Raw genomic sequence first — 18,370 nt, 5'->3', positions numbered from 1 at the left:
ACAGAACTTTTTATTGCATATCACGTTACAAAGATGGATGGAATAGTATATTAGTAATTTAAAAAATATATATGTGGACGTCTTCGGGCTGATGATGATGATGATGATGATGATGATGTGTACCTTTAAAAATCTAATTACAATACAAACTTATTTTTTACTAATCTATCTTAAAGAGAGACGTCACTGGCATCGACCACGAAACGCTACATATCTGACAATGTGGATGATATTTCAACTGTTTTAAATTGTTAGCTTATAGTTCAAATATATTATGAGACGGTAATGACGAAAACAACGCCTCGAAACGCGCAGCAGCCTGTAGCAGAGTTACTGAGACTTCATTCGCCGTCGTAATCAATTTGGTACTCTTGGAAGGGTCGATGGCTCTATATTCTTTCTTCCATTGAAGGTGACTGAGTTTTATTACCTTAAAAACAAAATTCTTTCTTGTCTCAAAATATTTTTAACTAAATCATGCCCATAGCTTTAGTCCTGTGAAAGAATCGTACTAATGTTATAATGTGAAATTAAATATTGTTTGTTTGTTGTGTGAATGTTTGTGAGTATGTCCCTGTGTGTGTAGGAGTATGAGCGCTTGTTAGTTACTCCTTCATGCCAAAACATCTAGATGAATTTAATACACATGCGCATAATTATTGTTTAGCGTGTTAGGATAAATAGTAAGATAATATTGTCTAAATTTTTATCTCCTAAATTGTAAATTGTCGACTTAGATGCCTATAATGTGGGAGGGTGGGAGCTCGCCTTTGATAGGCAGGAGTGGAGCAAGAGAGGAGAGGCCTTTGCCCAGCAGTGGGACACAAAAATAGGCTAATCAAAAAAAAAATTGTAAAACAACTCCGGAAGGGGGGATCAGAACCTCCTAACACAACCAGAAGGGGCTAAACATAAATATTATTTATTCGGTATCTACCGAATAAATAGTTTTGTTTTTTTTTTTCAATTATTTTTAGTTGAAGAAAAGCAAGAGGTCATTTTGAATCCCCTGACGCAAAAAAGGCTCTTAGTTAAGTTAAGTTCTAAAAATTTATTTCGTGTACGAGATATTAAATTTTGAAATACAAGTGGCGGAGTATTTTTCAACTTCTCTTGGTTTTTTGATAAAAAAAAGTTGTCGAAATGTATCTATCTCTTCCCCATAATTAAGATCAATTGCCGCACCCATTAAACAAAAATAAAAACCAGACAATTCGATTAAGCCATCAGAATGTCTCAAAAAGCCATTACGCCCCAAAACTTTGCTAAAAGCCCTCAAATTGCAGCAACGACATCCATCCGGCCGGCCGGAACTTTTTACGGCCGCCGTAAACGGGAAACAACCGTGTCGTCAAAATTTAATCGGCCGCTTTCGAAAGTCAGTATTTCCGGCGGAATAAAACAAAGGAGTCAATTAATTTAAACCGGTCGGTTTACCGCCGCTCCTAGAGTAGCTAGTTACAGTAAGGACATTCAATTGTAAAAACTATACAATTTTTTACACACAGGGCCTGGGTTGTAATTCCTACGCGGGCCCCGTGTGGATTCGCCATAAAACTCATGATAAATTTCAAGTGTAATTTTGCACATCAATTTCGAAAAACTCAGAGCTGCGAGCCGGGTATGAACCCACAATCCTCTGTTTGAGAGCCCATAAGTCCAACCGACATTTCAGTGTCCTGTTCTGGTTCTCTCGAGTACAAAACTCAAGTACAAATGTTCCCCAGCATCACCCTTTAAATAAACAGTGTACAGACTCCTACAAGCAACATTTTTACGCGCCACCTTTACGTAAACGGAGAATATGGTCAACTACAATGCAAACTCACAAAATACAATGTATACAATCTCTACTGCTCTTCATTGGTCTGCAGGCAAGCTGGCTTGCAATCATGGCGTAGCCCGTAGCAATTACGCTCGTAGCTCCGTAGAACCGTAGCACTGCTACGACTACGATACTTTTGAATAAAACTCAACATTTTTAAACTGTACGCTTTGCTTGAGAGTATTCGAGGTAAATAATCCAGAATATCGTAGCTAGTGGCGGGATAAGAAGAAAGAAAGAGAGAATATTTTTTATAAGTTCAACTGTGCACACTTAAAATTGTTTTTCAAGGGTTTTAAGTGAGGCCACAAATCAGTACAATAAGTTAACATATGTAGTTATAACTTAGAAACAGGCTTCCGAAGCCCGTTGCTCTAAGAGTTATAACTACAAAATGCAGGTGGGGTGGACGTTTCTGTTCATTCGATGTGTTTCAACTTTAGTAATTTGTAAATAAAAACAAAAACGGAAAAACGATTTCAGAGTTTGATAGTGAATCATACGTGTTTTATTGTTGTTTCAGATGGGGCCAACATCGCGATGTTTGGCGCTTGTGGCGCTCCTGGTGGCAGTCAACGCACAATCTGTCGAAGGTAAAATAAATAAATAAATAAATAAATAAATCTTTATTCACCATACGTTTTACAATATAACACTTACGCCGAAACAAAGTAAAAGAGAAGAATGTCGCACAGATGCCTGAACTACATAAGATGATTCTTTGTTTCAGGCGTAAAAAGAACTTAGATAAAGTCAAAATCAAAAGTCAAAATATCTTTATTCAATTTAGGTAGGCTATAACAAGCACCTAGTTTATGAATGTCAAAAAAAAATCTACCACCGGTTCGGAAAAACCTCTGTTGAAAATAATCCTGCTAGAAACTCACCGAGGTATATTTTTTTTACAGATTTACAATATTATTAAATGATATCGTAGATGATATTTATACATCAGATGTATTTAACACTATTTTATTTGTAATATTATTTGGAATTTTATTAAGCGTATGCAATTTCCCGGAAACGACTTTTTGGTTTTAGCCAGTGTGTAAGATGGAACTTTAATCTTCTCTGTGTTTCTAGTAGCCTTTGGCTTATCGACGTTAGTGGGGATAACTAGACATAACTATGTATACTATGTTAAATTTTTATTGAAGGTGAGTTATAAAATCGTTGAATATAGAGATGACTGCGTTCGTTACACATCGACACCAGAAATGTATTATTTTTAATAGATTTTTATTTTGTAACTAACTTATAATGTTTCCACTGCAGGGCAAAAGCTTCTCCTTTCTTATTCCACTCGTCTCTTCTCTTGGCCAGCTCTTGCCAATCTGACTGGAATCGGTCCAGGTCGTCCCGCAATCTCCTCCTAGGATACACATATCGACTAGCTTACGTTTCAGGGTTAAAGGAAGTTTGCCCTTCATTAGCACTTTCATGGACCAGTAGCTCCTCTAGGCATTTTCAATGCGTTTAAATACTAAAAACATGCTTTAATTGTAAACCTGCGTAACTGCTCCATCATCAGACCCTAAATACCATTCTTGATCAAAGTGCTCCCTAAGACTATTCTTACAAGCCCAAACACGGCCAAGTAGATAAGGTACGTTGTTCTGTCTTAGAGTTCTAACCTAATGTCTTAGCTTCCGACTGCATCAACTCAATTGTACCATAATATTATCACATTGCCATCAAAACCACGCGTAAATGATAAGTTTCATGTCCTTAAATACCATAACAGGAACTGAGTGAAGATATATCGGATGCCAATGCAAGTACTTACAGTAAACAAAAAAAAAATGTTTTAAAAATTAAATTTTACAAAAACATATTTACTGTCAAGTTAAATGTAAATGTGTTTTATTCCCGAAAACCGTATTACCTTTGTCCTGTAACAAAACGCTTGTTAAAACTTTCCATAAATTATTACTTTCCGGTTGTTTCCGGAACAATAGGCCAAGCACAATGTACAAAACTTTTCGCGTGTACCTTTCATACATTCATACAAATCCAGGCTCTAAGCAGAATTGCCTTGCATTTTGTTATGCTAATATTACAATCTAAAATAGACATTTAATCCTTTAAAAGCTTACACAAATGGTATTATGACGTTTGATTTCTACGTGCTGAGGGAAAATGTGCTTTGAGATAAAGGTACAAGGGTGGTAATTGAGGGAGAAGTGTTATTTACAAACTCTGGCTTAGCACTAAAGCTCATTCTCCATTCAGTACAATGCAGTGCAGGAAGGCACAGTCGACACGAGATAAACAGTACGTAAGGTGAAAGAAAGAAAAAAAGAAAATAATTTATTTATAACAGCAGTGACACATTACTCAGGTTAGAAAAAATAATAATAAGAAGTGTTGCCGCTATAAAAAGGTCCCGGCTCAGCATATCGCTGGTTGAAAACCAGCACTGGTCTTCCGCTGGGCCACAGAAGAGTGAAATTACGGAGAGTGACACAAAACAAACACAAAAATAGCTACGAGACTAAAATATTAGTTGGCTTTATAGCCCGCATTATCATGGCCACAGTACATGTAAATGAAAAAGATAAGAATAAAAAAAAATGAAATTCACATATGACAACATGCGAAATAAAACCAAAACAATGTAGATGAAAGAAAAGTAACCAAAAATAAAATACCTATACTCGGAAATATATAGGCGATAAATAATAGGCGTATATAGAGGGGGCTGGGTGGACCGTGCCCACCCCAGGATGTTGGGCTACCGGTTCGAAATATACCAACTAACACTGATATCTTCACACTGTTCACACAACAATCCAGAGCCCCCCCCCCCCCTGAAATATACGCCATTGCTCGGAATTTCTCCGGAGAATCCGGAATATACGGCAATTCGCCAAAGAACTAGTGTCCGACATGGCTCGAAGAATACTCGCACGCAAATTAAAGTGGCAATGGGTGGGCCACATCGCTCGCACAACAGATAACCATTGGGGAGGAAAGTCCATGAGAGTTGTGGGCAGCCGGTGCATTCCAAAGGGGGAGGCCTTTGTTCAGCATTCCAGTACAAAATTACACAGATATTATTTCTCCTTAGTCGGTCTGGACATCGATAACAGCCATTCACAGTCTTTTCCCACTCGATGTAAATTTCTGCACGCCCTCTAAGTTTTTTATATCCAGATTTTCCGAAACCTTTACTATTAATGTCCAAAGAAGTTTCTAATTTTATAAATAAATAGTTCCGTTTGATATAATGTGAAGCTCAAACTCAGTCAGCAGCAAAATTAGATGAGCGGTTACGGGATTCACAATCTACACACGACTCAGGTAGTATAATAAGAGAGTGTTCTAATCATTTTGATCACCACAACTACTCCTCAACTTCTGCTGCTGGCTGTAGAAAAGGACAAAATGTGGCTTCACGCAAAAAATTTACCGCTAATTGCACTAAATACTCATAGTCAAAATACCATAAACGGGACTTATCACGCTATTTTTACACAAGTAATATTTACCTCGACGTTTCGGCAACGTTACAGTTGCCGTGGTCACGAGTAGACTGAAGTGTGGGGTGTCAAGTCTGCCTAGCAGCGCGAGTTCTTCGAACTACCCGCACTTGATCACTAATAGTACCGGCACTCGTATCACGAACTACCCGCACTTGGTCACTTTTATTAGTCACCCTATCACACCGACACACAACACTAACAACGTCCGATCGTCCCTCCGAACATTCATCCCGACGCCGACACTTATTAATAACAGGATTCCACGAAGATGAAAGCTTATACCCATCGTCCCGGTTGAAATTCTTATGCTTTTTTATTTCAACTGCTTCACGTACCATTCTTGAGTAAAAATGACGTTCCGTGGACAGAATTTTGGGACTAAATACTGCGGATATTAGGAGACTGTAAATGCTTTTATCAAGCTGTAGACACGCTCCGAGGGAGAAGCTCGCAAAGCTGAGTAAAACACCGACGTTCATTAATAAACACTTTTTATTTTATCAAAAGCCTTTTTACAAGCTTTTATTTAGTTTTACCTGTCCCGTTGTCTGTCTGTCTGTAATCAAATCTTGCAAGTTAAATTCGACCAACTTCCAGTATGATTGGTTTTTTGGAGTCTTTTTGTATTTTTTATTTCAACTCCAAATTTGTTACTTTTACGGGTATCCCGTGAAACCATATCGAAAATACAAACTGAGACATGGATGCACAGAAAAACCAGAAAAAGAGACCAGCGCTGGGAATCGAACCCAGGTCCTTAGCAATCCGTGCGTTAACAAAAAGTACAGTCAGCTAAAAAAGCTTGTGTTAATAACGATATTTTTACCAAAAACTTATTAAGATCTATAACTATCTGTAACTTCTCGTTACTACTTAAATAGTGGCGTGGAATAAACAATTTCGTTAGGCAATGTGGAAAGTCTGAGAAGCGTGAGTTAGGTATATCTTTGCATGCAACACCTCACAGTTAGTGTATAGTCGAGGTCAAAATATAGATAAGTAGAAAAATAATTCAGCGTTGAATTATGTTATACTTTGTCACTGTATGCGTTTTGACAATTTTATCCCATAAAAAACATTATATATAAAATGATTCAAATCTCGCCACGTACTTAGTTCTTATACTGCAAAAAAGTTTTAAGACACTGTTAAACTGAGTCGGTTATTATAATCAGTACCGAGGAGTGTTCATAAAACTCGATTTCCACCGACTTGCTTATATAAAACACGTGGACTAATAAGAATCACTCAGTTGTTTATCCTATCGGAATTTAGAAAAACACCTTTTCTTTTTTAACATACCTGAGTTTCGTGTATTTCTGAAACCAACTACCCAAGTTTCATATCTGCTTTTCATTACAAAATACATCTTCCGATTATTTATGTTTGTTTATCTCGAATTACCAAGCACAGATTACACGAAACACACAAAAAACTTCATACACATCTATTGTCTCGGTTTTAATTAAAAAGCCCCTTTGATCATGCAACAATCTTACCGAACGGCAACAAAAAGATCGCAAATCAACGAACGCTACTCGCGGACCGCAAATGAAATCTGCTAACAATACATCATTCCAATCTGCCGATATCCGACCTCTTTTAGTTTGGGGAAACGGCGGCAAATAAAGTTAATGGATCTACCCTTCATATGTGGACAGGCGGGCGAGGAGGATCGCGAGCCAAGCGGATATTATATGTTTTATTGTACACCAGGATTGTAAGTAATACATAAGTGTTGTTTTCTAAGGATTAGTATCACATTCATATCAAACCAAACATAATCAATATACGGGCGAATATTCAGCGTTTTTGCAGCGTTTTTTTTTTGTCATTGGTGTCTTAGCAGGTGTTATTAAAAGAGGTAATGCCCAGGGTTGTTTCTTTTATGAAAATTGAAGACAATACCGATGCTGAATTTAGCGTGATTAAAATTCTTCTGACTTGTCTTTCCGTGGCGACCTGGCAGACCTAGACGGCGATGGCGGGATGAACTGGACTTCTTCTTGACGGACTGGCCCTTGTATGCAGGGGACAGAGAGCAGTGAAAGTATTGGGGGGAGGCCTTTGCTCAGCAGTGGGACAGAATAGGCTAACAATAATAATAATAATTGTCTTTCTGTTGTATTATATAAACGAGGGACGCTAATGACGTTTGACCGCGCGGTCAAAACGCTCAAATATTTGCCCATACATCAAACATAAAACTTCAAACAATTCTTACGCATTTTTTCAAATTTTTACATCCATAATGTCCAGTCGTTTTGTGTTTTTATAAATTGTTTCAACGGTTATTTCTTAAACTGATTTGAACTTAATAAAATAAGCAAGAATAGGAAGGATAATTTCATAGAATAACATAGAAATAAAAATAATGTAAAAATATAATAGTTAAAAAGCGCATTCATTTCATTTCATTCATAAGTATCTTGATTCAGTAAAATCACATTTAATTTTTTTAGTGACTCTTAATTGGTCCGTGGGGTCCTAGTAGCGCTTTAAATATTTATAAAGAAATTTCGAAAAGGTTAGGTTAGGTTGTGGTTAATAAATCACCACATATTATCCATCCGCTACGGCCGTGCGTCCCAGAAGCACACAGGAGCCTGCAATGGGAGAGAAATCTTTCATTTCTTATCGCGACGAGATGACGAACCGCCGCGAATCAGGGCGATATCACACCGCTATGACGACTACGATATATGACGGCTACGGTATATGACGACAACGCTATATGACGACTATAATCTTTACCGAGAGGCTATCGCCTATCGGTTCTAGATGAGCCACATTCTAGTGCTAAATTTAGCCTAAACCAAAAAAGCAAGACAAGGGCGAATCAAACTCGCGTGAGCAAGATTTTCTTATATGAAAAAATTTTTTTACTTGTCATCTCGTGTTAAGAACATCTTAAAAGGTCCTGGATAATTTATAGATGTAGAATTATTATCAGATTCTTCCAATATTCAACTATTTCCTTGAGTATATAGGTGACTTCAATCTTGATTATTTTTAAATTACGAAAAATTAATTTTATTTTTAGTATTTTTGTTCTAGCGGCAATAAAAATACTCATTTATAATACTCAGGGGCACAAAATTTGGCCCACTCTCCATACAAAATTACCTATTAATGCATAGGTTCATTTGAGGGCCAGATTTTTTACCGCTCAGTATATTAAATTCAGATGTCTTTCTATTACGGTTCTTGAGGTACAGCCCTTTGACAGACAGATGAACAGTTTAGTGACAATAACCACGTTCCGACTCAGGTACGGAACCCCAAAAAGTGAAAACAAAAGAAAATATCCAACGTGCAAGCACAAAACTAAAAAGCTTCTAAACCATTTCTAAACTTAACCGTACGGTACCCATTTTAATGTCAATAAAAACGTCAGGAACTTTAGCCACAATGTCACATCCTTTACTAGTGGTCTGTGTCCGATAGGGGGGGGGGGGGGGAGTCATGAGCTCCGATAAGGGTTCTAGTAAAACTTTATTTCTACAGATAGTGGTTATTATATCACTGGCATTAGTTTTATATGTTACGATAGTGGGTGCAATTGTAAAGATGACGGTTATAAAAATGATATTAAAGAAATGTTACTCAGTTATTTAACTGGTTTTGTTCAGGATAGTAACTTCGTCATAGAACATTATTTTTTCTGACTGACTGGCAACGAACATCCTAAACCGTTAGGAGTTAGGCTTCGAAATTCGATGGAAAATTCTACACTGAACGTAGATATAGTCTTTTTATTCAATAAATAAACTTTTCTGATCTTGATGATGACCCTTATCTCACCTGATGATAAATATGATGAATAAAATAATAAGAATAATTTATTCGCTATTCGCAAAAACAGTTGATGAAAAGTACAGATGTGATCAAAAGTGTATCTCGCTGCTTCAGTAACAGCCTATTCAATTAATTTTTCAACAATAAAAAATACATCTTGCTCGCTAATCCTGCCGTGAAGCAGCAGTGCTTGCACTGTTGTGTTTCGGCGGGGAGAGTAAGACAGCCGGTGAAATTCCTGGCACGTGAGGTATCCCATTAGGCCTCTAGGTTGGCAACGCGTCTACAATACCCCTGGTGTTGCAGTTGTTTATGGGCGGTGGTGATCTCTTACCATCAGGAGACCCACTTGCTCGTTTGCCAATCAGTCGAAAAAAAAACATGAAAATTGATCATTCCCCCTTTATATCAAAAACCGCAGATTTGGATTTTTTTAAGAAATAGACATAAAATAACCTTTAAACCATGGGATCCATGCCATGATTAGGCTACTTTGTTTTACCACAAAATTACTACGAAATAACACAAATTTAATATTTGCTTTTAAACTTATACGGAACAGCAAAACTCTGGAATGAACTATCGCCTGCGGTATTCCCGGACCGATATGACCTTCAAGTTTTCAAGAAAAGAGCGTACTTCTTCCTACCTTAAAGGCCGGCAACGCACTGGTGTCCATGGGCGACGGTAATCGCTTACCATCAGGCGATCCTCCTGCTCGTTTTCCCCCTATACCATAAAAAAAAACTCTGCACTTGGCTAGTTTCGTTTCTCTTCTTCCTCTGGGGGGCTACTACGAAATTCGAAGTTCGTTTCGTACCGTATATCTCTCACTCTCGTTATAATTTAGGGTCAGAGACGGCAAGATACGAATTTCGAGTTTTGCACTTCGTAGTATAGGGCCTGCAGGGCTACTACGAAACTCGAAACTCGAAGTTCGTGTCGTGCGGTCCCTCTGACACTTATACTATTTAATACGAGAGCGAGGGACGGTACGATACGAACTTCGAGTTTCGTAGTAGCCCCGCTGCTCCGCCGTCTCGCACATTTTTGTAACGCAGCCTAACGCACGTTTTAACCACGGAACCCTAAAAACTAGCAACACTTCTTGCAACATTATAATTTCCTGCACCTGGCAACTTTTAATACTTCGCTTCACACAGCACAAAATAAAGAAAAATCTCGATAAAAACTTGTGAAAGCCAAAGCCGCAGCCTTTCGCGGAGTTGCCCAAGTTCATTTTGTGAAGTTTTTAAATATCCTCACTGAGAGCCCGGGGGAGTTTTATTAAAAGCATTTAATGAAACCGGCGCCTACATAATTTACATGCGGCGCCAGCATGAGGGTTAGTTACATTCCGGATACCTGAATTTTGCATCTTCCTGACTGCTGAGTTATTTGTGCAATAAAAGAGCAAAGAAAAGCTCTGCGAGTGTTGATTTTGAATCCCGAAGCGCGCATAGTTCTGAGCACAGCGAGGGGTTGAAACACACGAAATGCAAAAATTCTTGAGTCTCGTGTGACACATACAACTTTTCACCTCAGCGAGCCCGAGATCGAACCCATGATCTGCTTGAGAGGCCATAGGTAAAATTACTAGGCTACTCTGTTTAACTGTAATAACGTCGCTACGCTGTCCGTCTGTTCGTTACAGGACTGTATCTTAAAAACCGTAATAGACGGTTATAAATAAATAAAAAATAACTATACCGAAAATACAAACAACAACAAACAATCAAACAAATTTAACAAAATAAATAACAAACAACAACAAATTTGGAGTTTGGAGTTGAAATAAAAAATACAAAAAGACTCCAAAAAAACAATCATAAAAAATAACTATATTAAAAATTAAGGGGGTGCCAAACAACCAAAAAAGGTTACAGGAACAAATTTTTACGAAACACTCGGTGCGCAAGTCCGACTCGCACTTAGCTGGTTTTCCGACAAATGTCTCAATGATATCTTTAAACTACAATGGGAGTAATAAAGGTTACATGGCAATTCGGAATTGCTATAGTAAGCCTTGTACCAGCACGATGTGCGAGGCGCCTTGTAACACACGCATTAATCGCAACACGGGTCCTTGAATTATGGCACTCACACATCAGGGCCATACACACACACACATAAAGACTATTTGTTACCACGCTACGCTAATTCCACTAGAGCGCTACGTCAGATTTTGATGAAAATGTGAGTGTAGTAGTGTAGTATTTTATTACGACTGGCTATTATACGAGTATATAACGAAATATGCCAGAGTCACGTTTCGTTTAAACCTAGATAAGACAAATAGATATATAGGTAGATACATCAAAGTCTAAGTCAAAATATCTTAATTCAATTTACGCTATAACAAGCACGTATGAATGTAAAAAATCTACCACCGGTTCGGAAAAAATCTCTGTTGAGAAGTATCCGGCAAGAAACTCATAAGGTATTTTTTTAACAGATGTATAATGTTATTTATTGATATCTATATATCACAAGTATTTGACACAACTACATTTTAATGAAAGCAAAACGTGACCAAAAATACGTCCCTTACAACTGAAAAAAATTACGCTCGTCTTGCTTCAGCTTTAAAAACAAAGGCCAAGGCCGCACGAGGGCTGAACCGCCACGGTTTTTAACCGCGTGACTTTTTTATACAAGTAGGTAAACGTAAAACAATCAGTGCGTGCATCAGTTTACTTGATTCACAGTCACGCGGTTAAAAACCGCGGCGGTTTAGCCGTAGTGCGGCCTGGCCCAGTGCCCTAATACCTAACCTCAATAATTTCCCTTCCATTATATGTCAAACTATTATATTAATAACATCCATCATGCCTTTAATCATGTATTACATACCCACGCTCCGTCGACACGTGCCTTCCTTCAATTTGAAGATAACGAGCTGTGACGTGTGACGACGCTCCGGGAGTTAATACCATCTGACTTACGAAATCCACGTGATGGCACAAGGCATGTTTAAACGACGAGGTAGATTGGTAGGTGCCTGTTTACAGAAGACTTTCGGTATTCGTTTTTGCGGCTACAAACCTCTGGAGCTTGGAAGAATATTATTTAGTCTGTGCTTGGAAGTTTGATTTTTTCGCTGCTCCAAGGAATAGTGCAGACTTGAGTACCTATTGATATTGATTTCAGCTTGATACATCCACACGTTTTTGAGAAAAACGGTCTTGGAAGAAGTACAGGCACAGAAAGAATCATATTCTGTGCTGATAAACTTGAAATGAGCATTCTGGCGAATGTTAATGCACGTAAAAGCTCACAGAAAGGGCAAGAGTGTTTTAGCAAGCATTCTAGCAAACATGGAAGCGAAAGGATGGTATTTTTACTTTAAGCTTTATCCCGAAACTCCTAACTCCGTCCGTCTCCTCCTAACTCGTAACTCCGTCTGACATCATAGTAAAGAATAAAAAATTTGACGAGCATTAACTAGAGCGTTCGCTAAAATCATCGTGTAAATGTTCGTAGCAATGTTTGGCTCTATGCTCTTCAGTTCTTAGTAAAATTGTTCTTCTTGTTCGTTCTTCAGCTAAACAAATTTAAAAGCGGTATTCACTTGCTCAAGTTTATCAGCATCTTTTAAGCGTCAAATACTGCAAATATTCTACAGACAAGAGACTATTTTGAGACTATAGTTGGAACTTGCCACATATTTGTAACGTGTCTGTTGTTTTTATTTTTGTCTTTTGTTATGTTCATTGTATTTTTTTGTATTTTTTTAATGTGGCAATAAATGTATTTTTTTTTTAACTAGCAAGCGCAAACCAAATATTGGGGATACCTAGACAAAGATGACTAGATATCCCATTGGTTAGAGAACCTGACTATGAAGCTTGAGGTACCGACTTCGATCCCCGGCCAGGGCAGATATTGTGTATAAATATTTTTTCTTAAAAAATATTTTTAATACAAGCTTTTTTGCTGACTGTACTTGCATTGTCATCCAAGCTACATTTCCGTACCAAATTTCAAGTCGACGCCATTAACCGTTGGGGAGTTCCGTTCTGCGGAGACGATCCTGGCCGGTCTAGCAGGATTTCACTGGCAGATTATTGTATTGCCGAATTTCAAATTAATCGGACTACTGGAAGTGGGACAAATTTGGCTTCCAAGATTTGACCCAAAAAAACAGACTCGCTACGCGCTGCGCTCGTAACCAGTAGCAGCGTTTTTCTACTTTGTAGTAAAAACTGCCTCATCCTCATCATCATCAGCCCACAGCAGTCCACTGCTGGACATAGGCCTCTTCCATGGCGCGCCACAACACTCTGTCTTCGGCCCCTCGCATCCATCCACCGCCAGCGACCCTCTTAAGGTCGTCCGTCCACCGTGCCTCAGGACGCCCTACACTACGTTTTCCCGTCCGTGAAAACTGCGTATACGAAAAAAAAACCCTACCGTCGGGTTCTACGAGTTGGTACTGAGTGTGTGCTAGATAGGTAAAGTATGTAAATTAAATTTTATTGTGCCTTGGCCTGCCATGGCGCATAGCCTTCTTGGGGCATCGACTGAGTGGTAGCCGGTGCCCATCTCTCTGGTTCATGCGGCGAACGTGGCCAGCCCAGTCTCAATGTTGAGCCTTTGCCTACGTCCACGATTCAAGTTTTAGAACGCAGTGTGTCGCGTGGTTCCTTTATTTAACACCTAAAATACGGCGCTCTTTGGCAGACCTTCAACTTTAACTTCTGAATCTCGATCAGGGACCATGGACGAGCTTCCGCTTGAGTGACAAAGGAAGGACATAACTACCTCTTTTAATAAGTATCTATACAACTTCAGCAGTTTTAAGCCGTGCGACAACAAACTCACGAGGTCTACAGCTCGCAGAGCCACTATCATGGTGCAACTCTTGAAGTCGTAATCAATCAGCATTCCCCAAGAGAGGAGCCCGCAGTTCGCTTCCAGTTCTAGTGGCGTCGGCCTCGGTGCAGCGAGGTAATAATGAATTTCCCAGCAACGTAAATGCTAAGCATATGAACAGTAGGTAGCGCAGGAGCCGAGACGAGATTACAGCTTGTTTAATTAGAGGACTGTTTTGTTTCATCATTATCATCATATCAGTCGTAGGACGTCCTATGTTGGACATAGGCTTCCTCCATACTGTCTGTTTGGTTTAAAATTGGTTGATTTTAGTCCAAAATCTTTAAAAAAACGTCTAAGTTGGACTCGCGCGATGATAGGAGATAAAAATTTCAATAAAAAAATAAGGTATTTTTTGGATTTGCGGATATATTTTCTTGTGCTGCGAGGCCTTACTTCTTGCTAAATTTCATAATTCGATTTCAACGTGACGTACAATATATTTTTCACGCTTACTTTGACCGACGACCAATGTATACGTACATTGGCCATCAATTAAACAATTCTAAACAACATTCATAAAACTGTTCAAGCAAAAATTAACCACCTGCTACACAGCTAATACTGTTGATGAAACTGAATCGATATCACTTTTTCATAATGAATTTCGCTACGTTTTCTTCGGCATATGATGGAATGTCAATATGATATTAGTATCACAAAGGTTCCACCCTGGTATGTACGCGATTTAGTTACTTTGATTGTACTAAATTGACTTAAAACATCGTGTCAAAATAGATAGCTGGTTTCAGAATGAGTAACTTCAAGTAGCAAAAGCACAATTTTCGGCACTAAGAAAGCTTAAGCACACACATTTCAAATAAAAACGTATCCCATCCAATTCAAAGCAAACAAACCGAACGCACTCCCGTACTATCAGAGTATATTAAAGTCTGTGTCACACTAGATTGTCGCTCCGGAGTTTATGGCGTCTCTAAATAATGTTCAGTAAATTTCACCTTGCGTACCGTCAACATTATTACTCCTAGCGTTGGTTGGATTAAAATTCCGCTTGGCACATTCAATATCACGGCTCAGAATTACAACCTTGACTGTAGTGATGTGCTGAATCATTAAAAATCATTCATCCAACAGCATTGCTTCATAACGATTATTGTTAAACCGTGATTTTTAGTTTAGTTTTGTATCGATAGATGTCACTATCTCGTCTTAATGAAAAGCTGAATCGCGCTGTTGAGTTTTTTTTGGCAGCCTATAAAAGGGCTGTCAATCATATTAAAGTTGTCATTTCCCAAGCAACCGTGGTTTAAGTAACATGTGCGTTCTACGTTCAAACAATTATACTAGAAAGTAATTTAAAGATATCAAACCGTATTTTCAAAGTAAAACTTGTGCTTTTGTAAATAAGTCATTATTCTATTGGATGAGCGAAATGTACGAGTATCAGCAGATAAGTACAGATCAAGATGGCTGAATATCCGAGCGTTCTTACCGCTCAGTTAAATGTCATTTCCATTCCACGTTTATTAGCACAACGGATAAATCGCAAGAATTTTGATCATGTTACATTTAGCATCAGTATTGTCTTAGTTTTCATAAAAAAATTAAAAAGTGACTAAACCCTCTAACTTCTGTAAAGAGTTTTATACAAGCAAATTGCTAGTTAACTACTGGTTCGATTATGTTTTATATTTATTATATGATTTACTTACACACACGCAAACGACATTAACCGTGAATTATCTATTAAAAACTATAATTTTAAGGTACACTAAAACGATACAGGACAGCTACAGATATTTTGTTTCCACGACTATTCAACACATCACTACTCGACGAATATTGCTCAGGTTCAAAATATAGGTCAATGGCGATAGTTGACATTGTACTCGAACCTAACTATCAACTGTAGACGTTATTTGATTAGAAGATTTAATTATAAAAAATATATATACCTCGTTGACTTTCTTGGCGCATTCTTCTCAACAGAGGTTTTTCCGAACCGGTGGTAGATTTTTTGACATTCATAAGTGCATGCTATAGCCTAAATTGAATAAAGATATTTTGACTTTGACTTTGAATTAGTGTCGATTGCTCTATGTATAAAATAATGAATTTTGTAATTCTGATTGTGTTGTGTGTATGACATTGTGTTGTGTTTAATCATGAGAAGCTAGTTTTAAACTCGGCCTGCCTGTGGTTTTTATTTTCATAATCCCTCGGGAACTAGATATTTCTCGGGAAAAATATTTTTCACGTTAAGTCAAGAATAAGTAATAACATAAACATTTTAGTTCCAAAAACATGGTTCCATAAAAATACAAAGACAAACTAGTAGAAATTTATTACGAAAAAAAATATTGTCTATTTAAATGTGACAAAATTCAAAGCCGTCGCTGGTAAAAGTCTAACATAAGAGTAACAAACAAACACACAGACACGCTAACTTTCGCATTTGGAATACCTACGAATATTAAGTAGAAAAGAGTAGGATATAAGACCTGAAACCTATTTTGTAACGACTGACTCATTTTTAAGCTCTGGATGTTTTATGTGACAGATATCTAGTGTAATTTCGTCTCTGTTCATTCGATCTAAAAAGAACTTATAAGAACGTTGTGAAACAAGTCAGTGCCATGTTATAATTTTACTACCAGTCAATATAATGACAAGAGCAAATTTGAGCTAAATTGTTTATTCTTTCTTTGTGGGTATCCAGTTTTATGAGGTTGAGTTTATGGCACGACTAGGTAGTAAAAGTTACCTATATCGAAGTGCTCTTATATGGTTTATGTCTATTTATTTTCACTTTCAAAAATTCAACATGGAGGCTCAATCTTGTATTTTTTTATTGAATCAGGCGTTACTTTGCGAAGGTCCATGTCAATGAATTACAAGAATTTCCTTGCTCACCCGCAATTCTTTTAGCTCAGTCTCGTTTCTATTATAAAAGAGACTTAAAACTCTTTTATAATAGAAACAAAATTGAAGATGATGAATATTGTGCTCTTCTATAGTAACAAAGGAATCAGAGTATGCATTACAATTCCGAAATTCATAAAACCGAACATAATGCCTGTGAGCAGAAAATAAAAAAATGTCTAATGTTCATTACATCAAAATGTAGTAAAAATTTGAAAATTCATGTGACCTAAAGCTTAAAAATCTGAAGAAATCCTGAAAATTAATAAACCTAAAAATGCTCGATCAATTGCATAGATTAACAACTGGATTTGGTCCCGGGCCATTTCGTGGCCACTCTGCCGCTAGACACTCACTTGGCTCGCGCAGCTCACGCATTGTGGTCGCAATTCTACCTGACATTCCATCTTGCTTCACTCGTTGTTGTACCTGCTGTTCAAGAACGAGATCCAACAATGAATAAGCGATCTAGATGAAGAGGTATACCCAATATTAACCCATGGCAAGGTACAAAGTACCTACAATACCATTACATTACCCGTACGTAACCGTACTTTATATCTTCCATTTCGGTCTTCCAACCCGTGTGGTGCCGGGTAAGAATAGCACCACCCCCTTTCTTCCTGTGGGTGTCGTAAGAGTCGACTAAGGGAACAGGGTTGAAGTGTGTTGTGGGCGATGGGCTAGCAACCTGTCACTGCGATATCACATTTTGTCCATCTTTTATACCCACATTTATGCTAAAAGTGGTACTGGAACACAAGTTTCACGTGCTCTGCCTACCCCTTTTAGGGATAAAGGCGTGAATGTATGTATGTATGTATGTATGTATTTCGGTGTCACAAATATGATGCCATGTTTTCATCCTTTTAAAAAAACTAGGACCATATCGAAAATACAAACTGAGACATGGGTTCGATTCCCAGCGCTGGTCTCTTTTTCTGGTTTTTCTGTGCATCCATGTCTCAGTTTGTATTTTCGATATGGTTTCACGGAATACTCGTAAAAGTGACAAATTTGGAGTTGAAATAAAAAATACAAAAAGACTCCAAAAAAAACAATCATAAAACTAGGACCATTAAAAGTTTTTAGCGTAAAATACCTTTTGTGAATATTCACGAAAGAATTCTTTCCTCACAAATTGCGTGGTAGGTAGAGTAAGTACGTAAAACTTGTTTTCATTTTTGTTGGTAATAGTGCCATGTTAAAAAATATACCTAATACAAAAAAGATAAAATATACAATGTACGAGTATGTTTATGAAATACGAGCAAAAACTTTTCACAGGCATTTTAACGAGACAGTTTACATATTTCGGATTTTATTGAAATTCACGTAAATATTTTTAAAGTTAGCACACTTTTATTAGTTAGTCAAACCTTAACTATTTATTCATGCTTTAGTAAGTCGATGAAATTGATTATGCCGTTTTACCATATTATCAAAACAGTGCTTTGTAATGTAATGCCATATCGTATTACATCTCAGAAAATTAAATATCACA

At 37.7% G+C, this 18,370-nt stretch overlaps 1 protein-coding gene across 1 annotated transcript in view; it reads left to right on the top strand.

Annotated features, from left to right (window-relative positions):
- LOC141441174 (Ig-like and fibronectin type-III domain-containing protein 2) overlaps positions 1-18,370 on the top strand; it is a 236,994-nt gene that overhangs the window by 194,341 nt on the left and 24,283 nt on the right. The window contains exon 4 of the mRNA XM_074105852.1: positions 2,349-2,418. Coding sequence (XP_073961953.1) covers positions 2,349-2,418 — 70 coding nt within the window. The remainder of the gene's footprint in view (positions 1-2,348; positions 2,419-18,370) is intronic.

The sequence above is a fragment of the Choristoneura fumiferana genome, chromosome 23 (genome assembly GCF_025370935.1).
Source record: "Choristoneura fumiferana chromosome 23, NRCan_CFum_1, whole genome shotgun sequence".
NCBI classification, from domain to species: Eukaryota; Metazoa; Arthropoda; class Insecta; order Lepidoptera; family Tortricidae; genus Choristoneura; species Choristoneura fumiferana.
The sequence above is the reverse complement of the archived record's forward strand: the minus strand, read 5'-3'. Positions and strand labels throughout refer to the sequence as shown.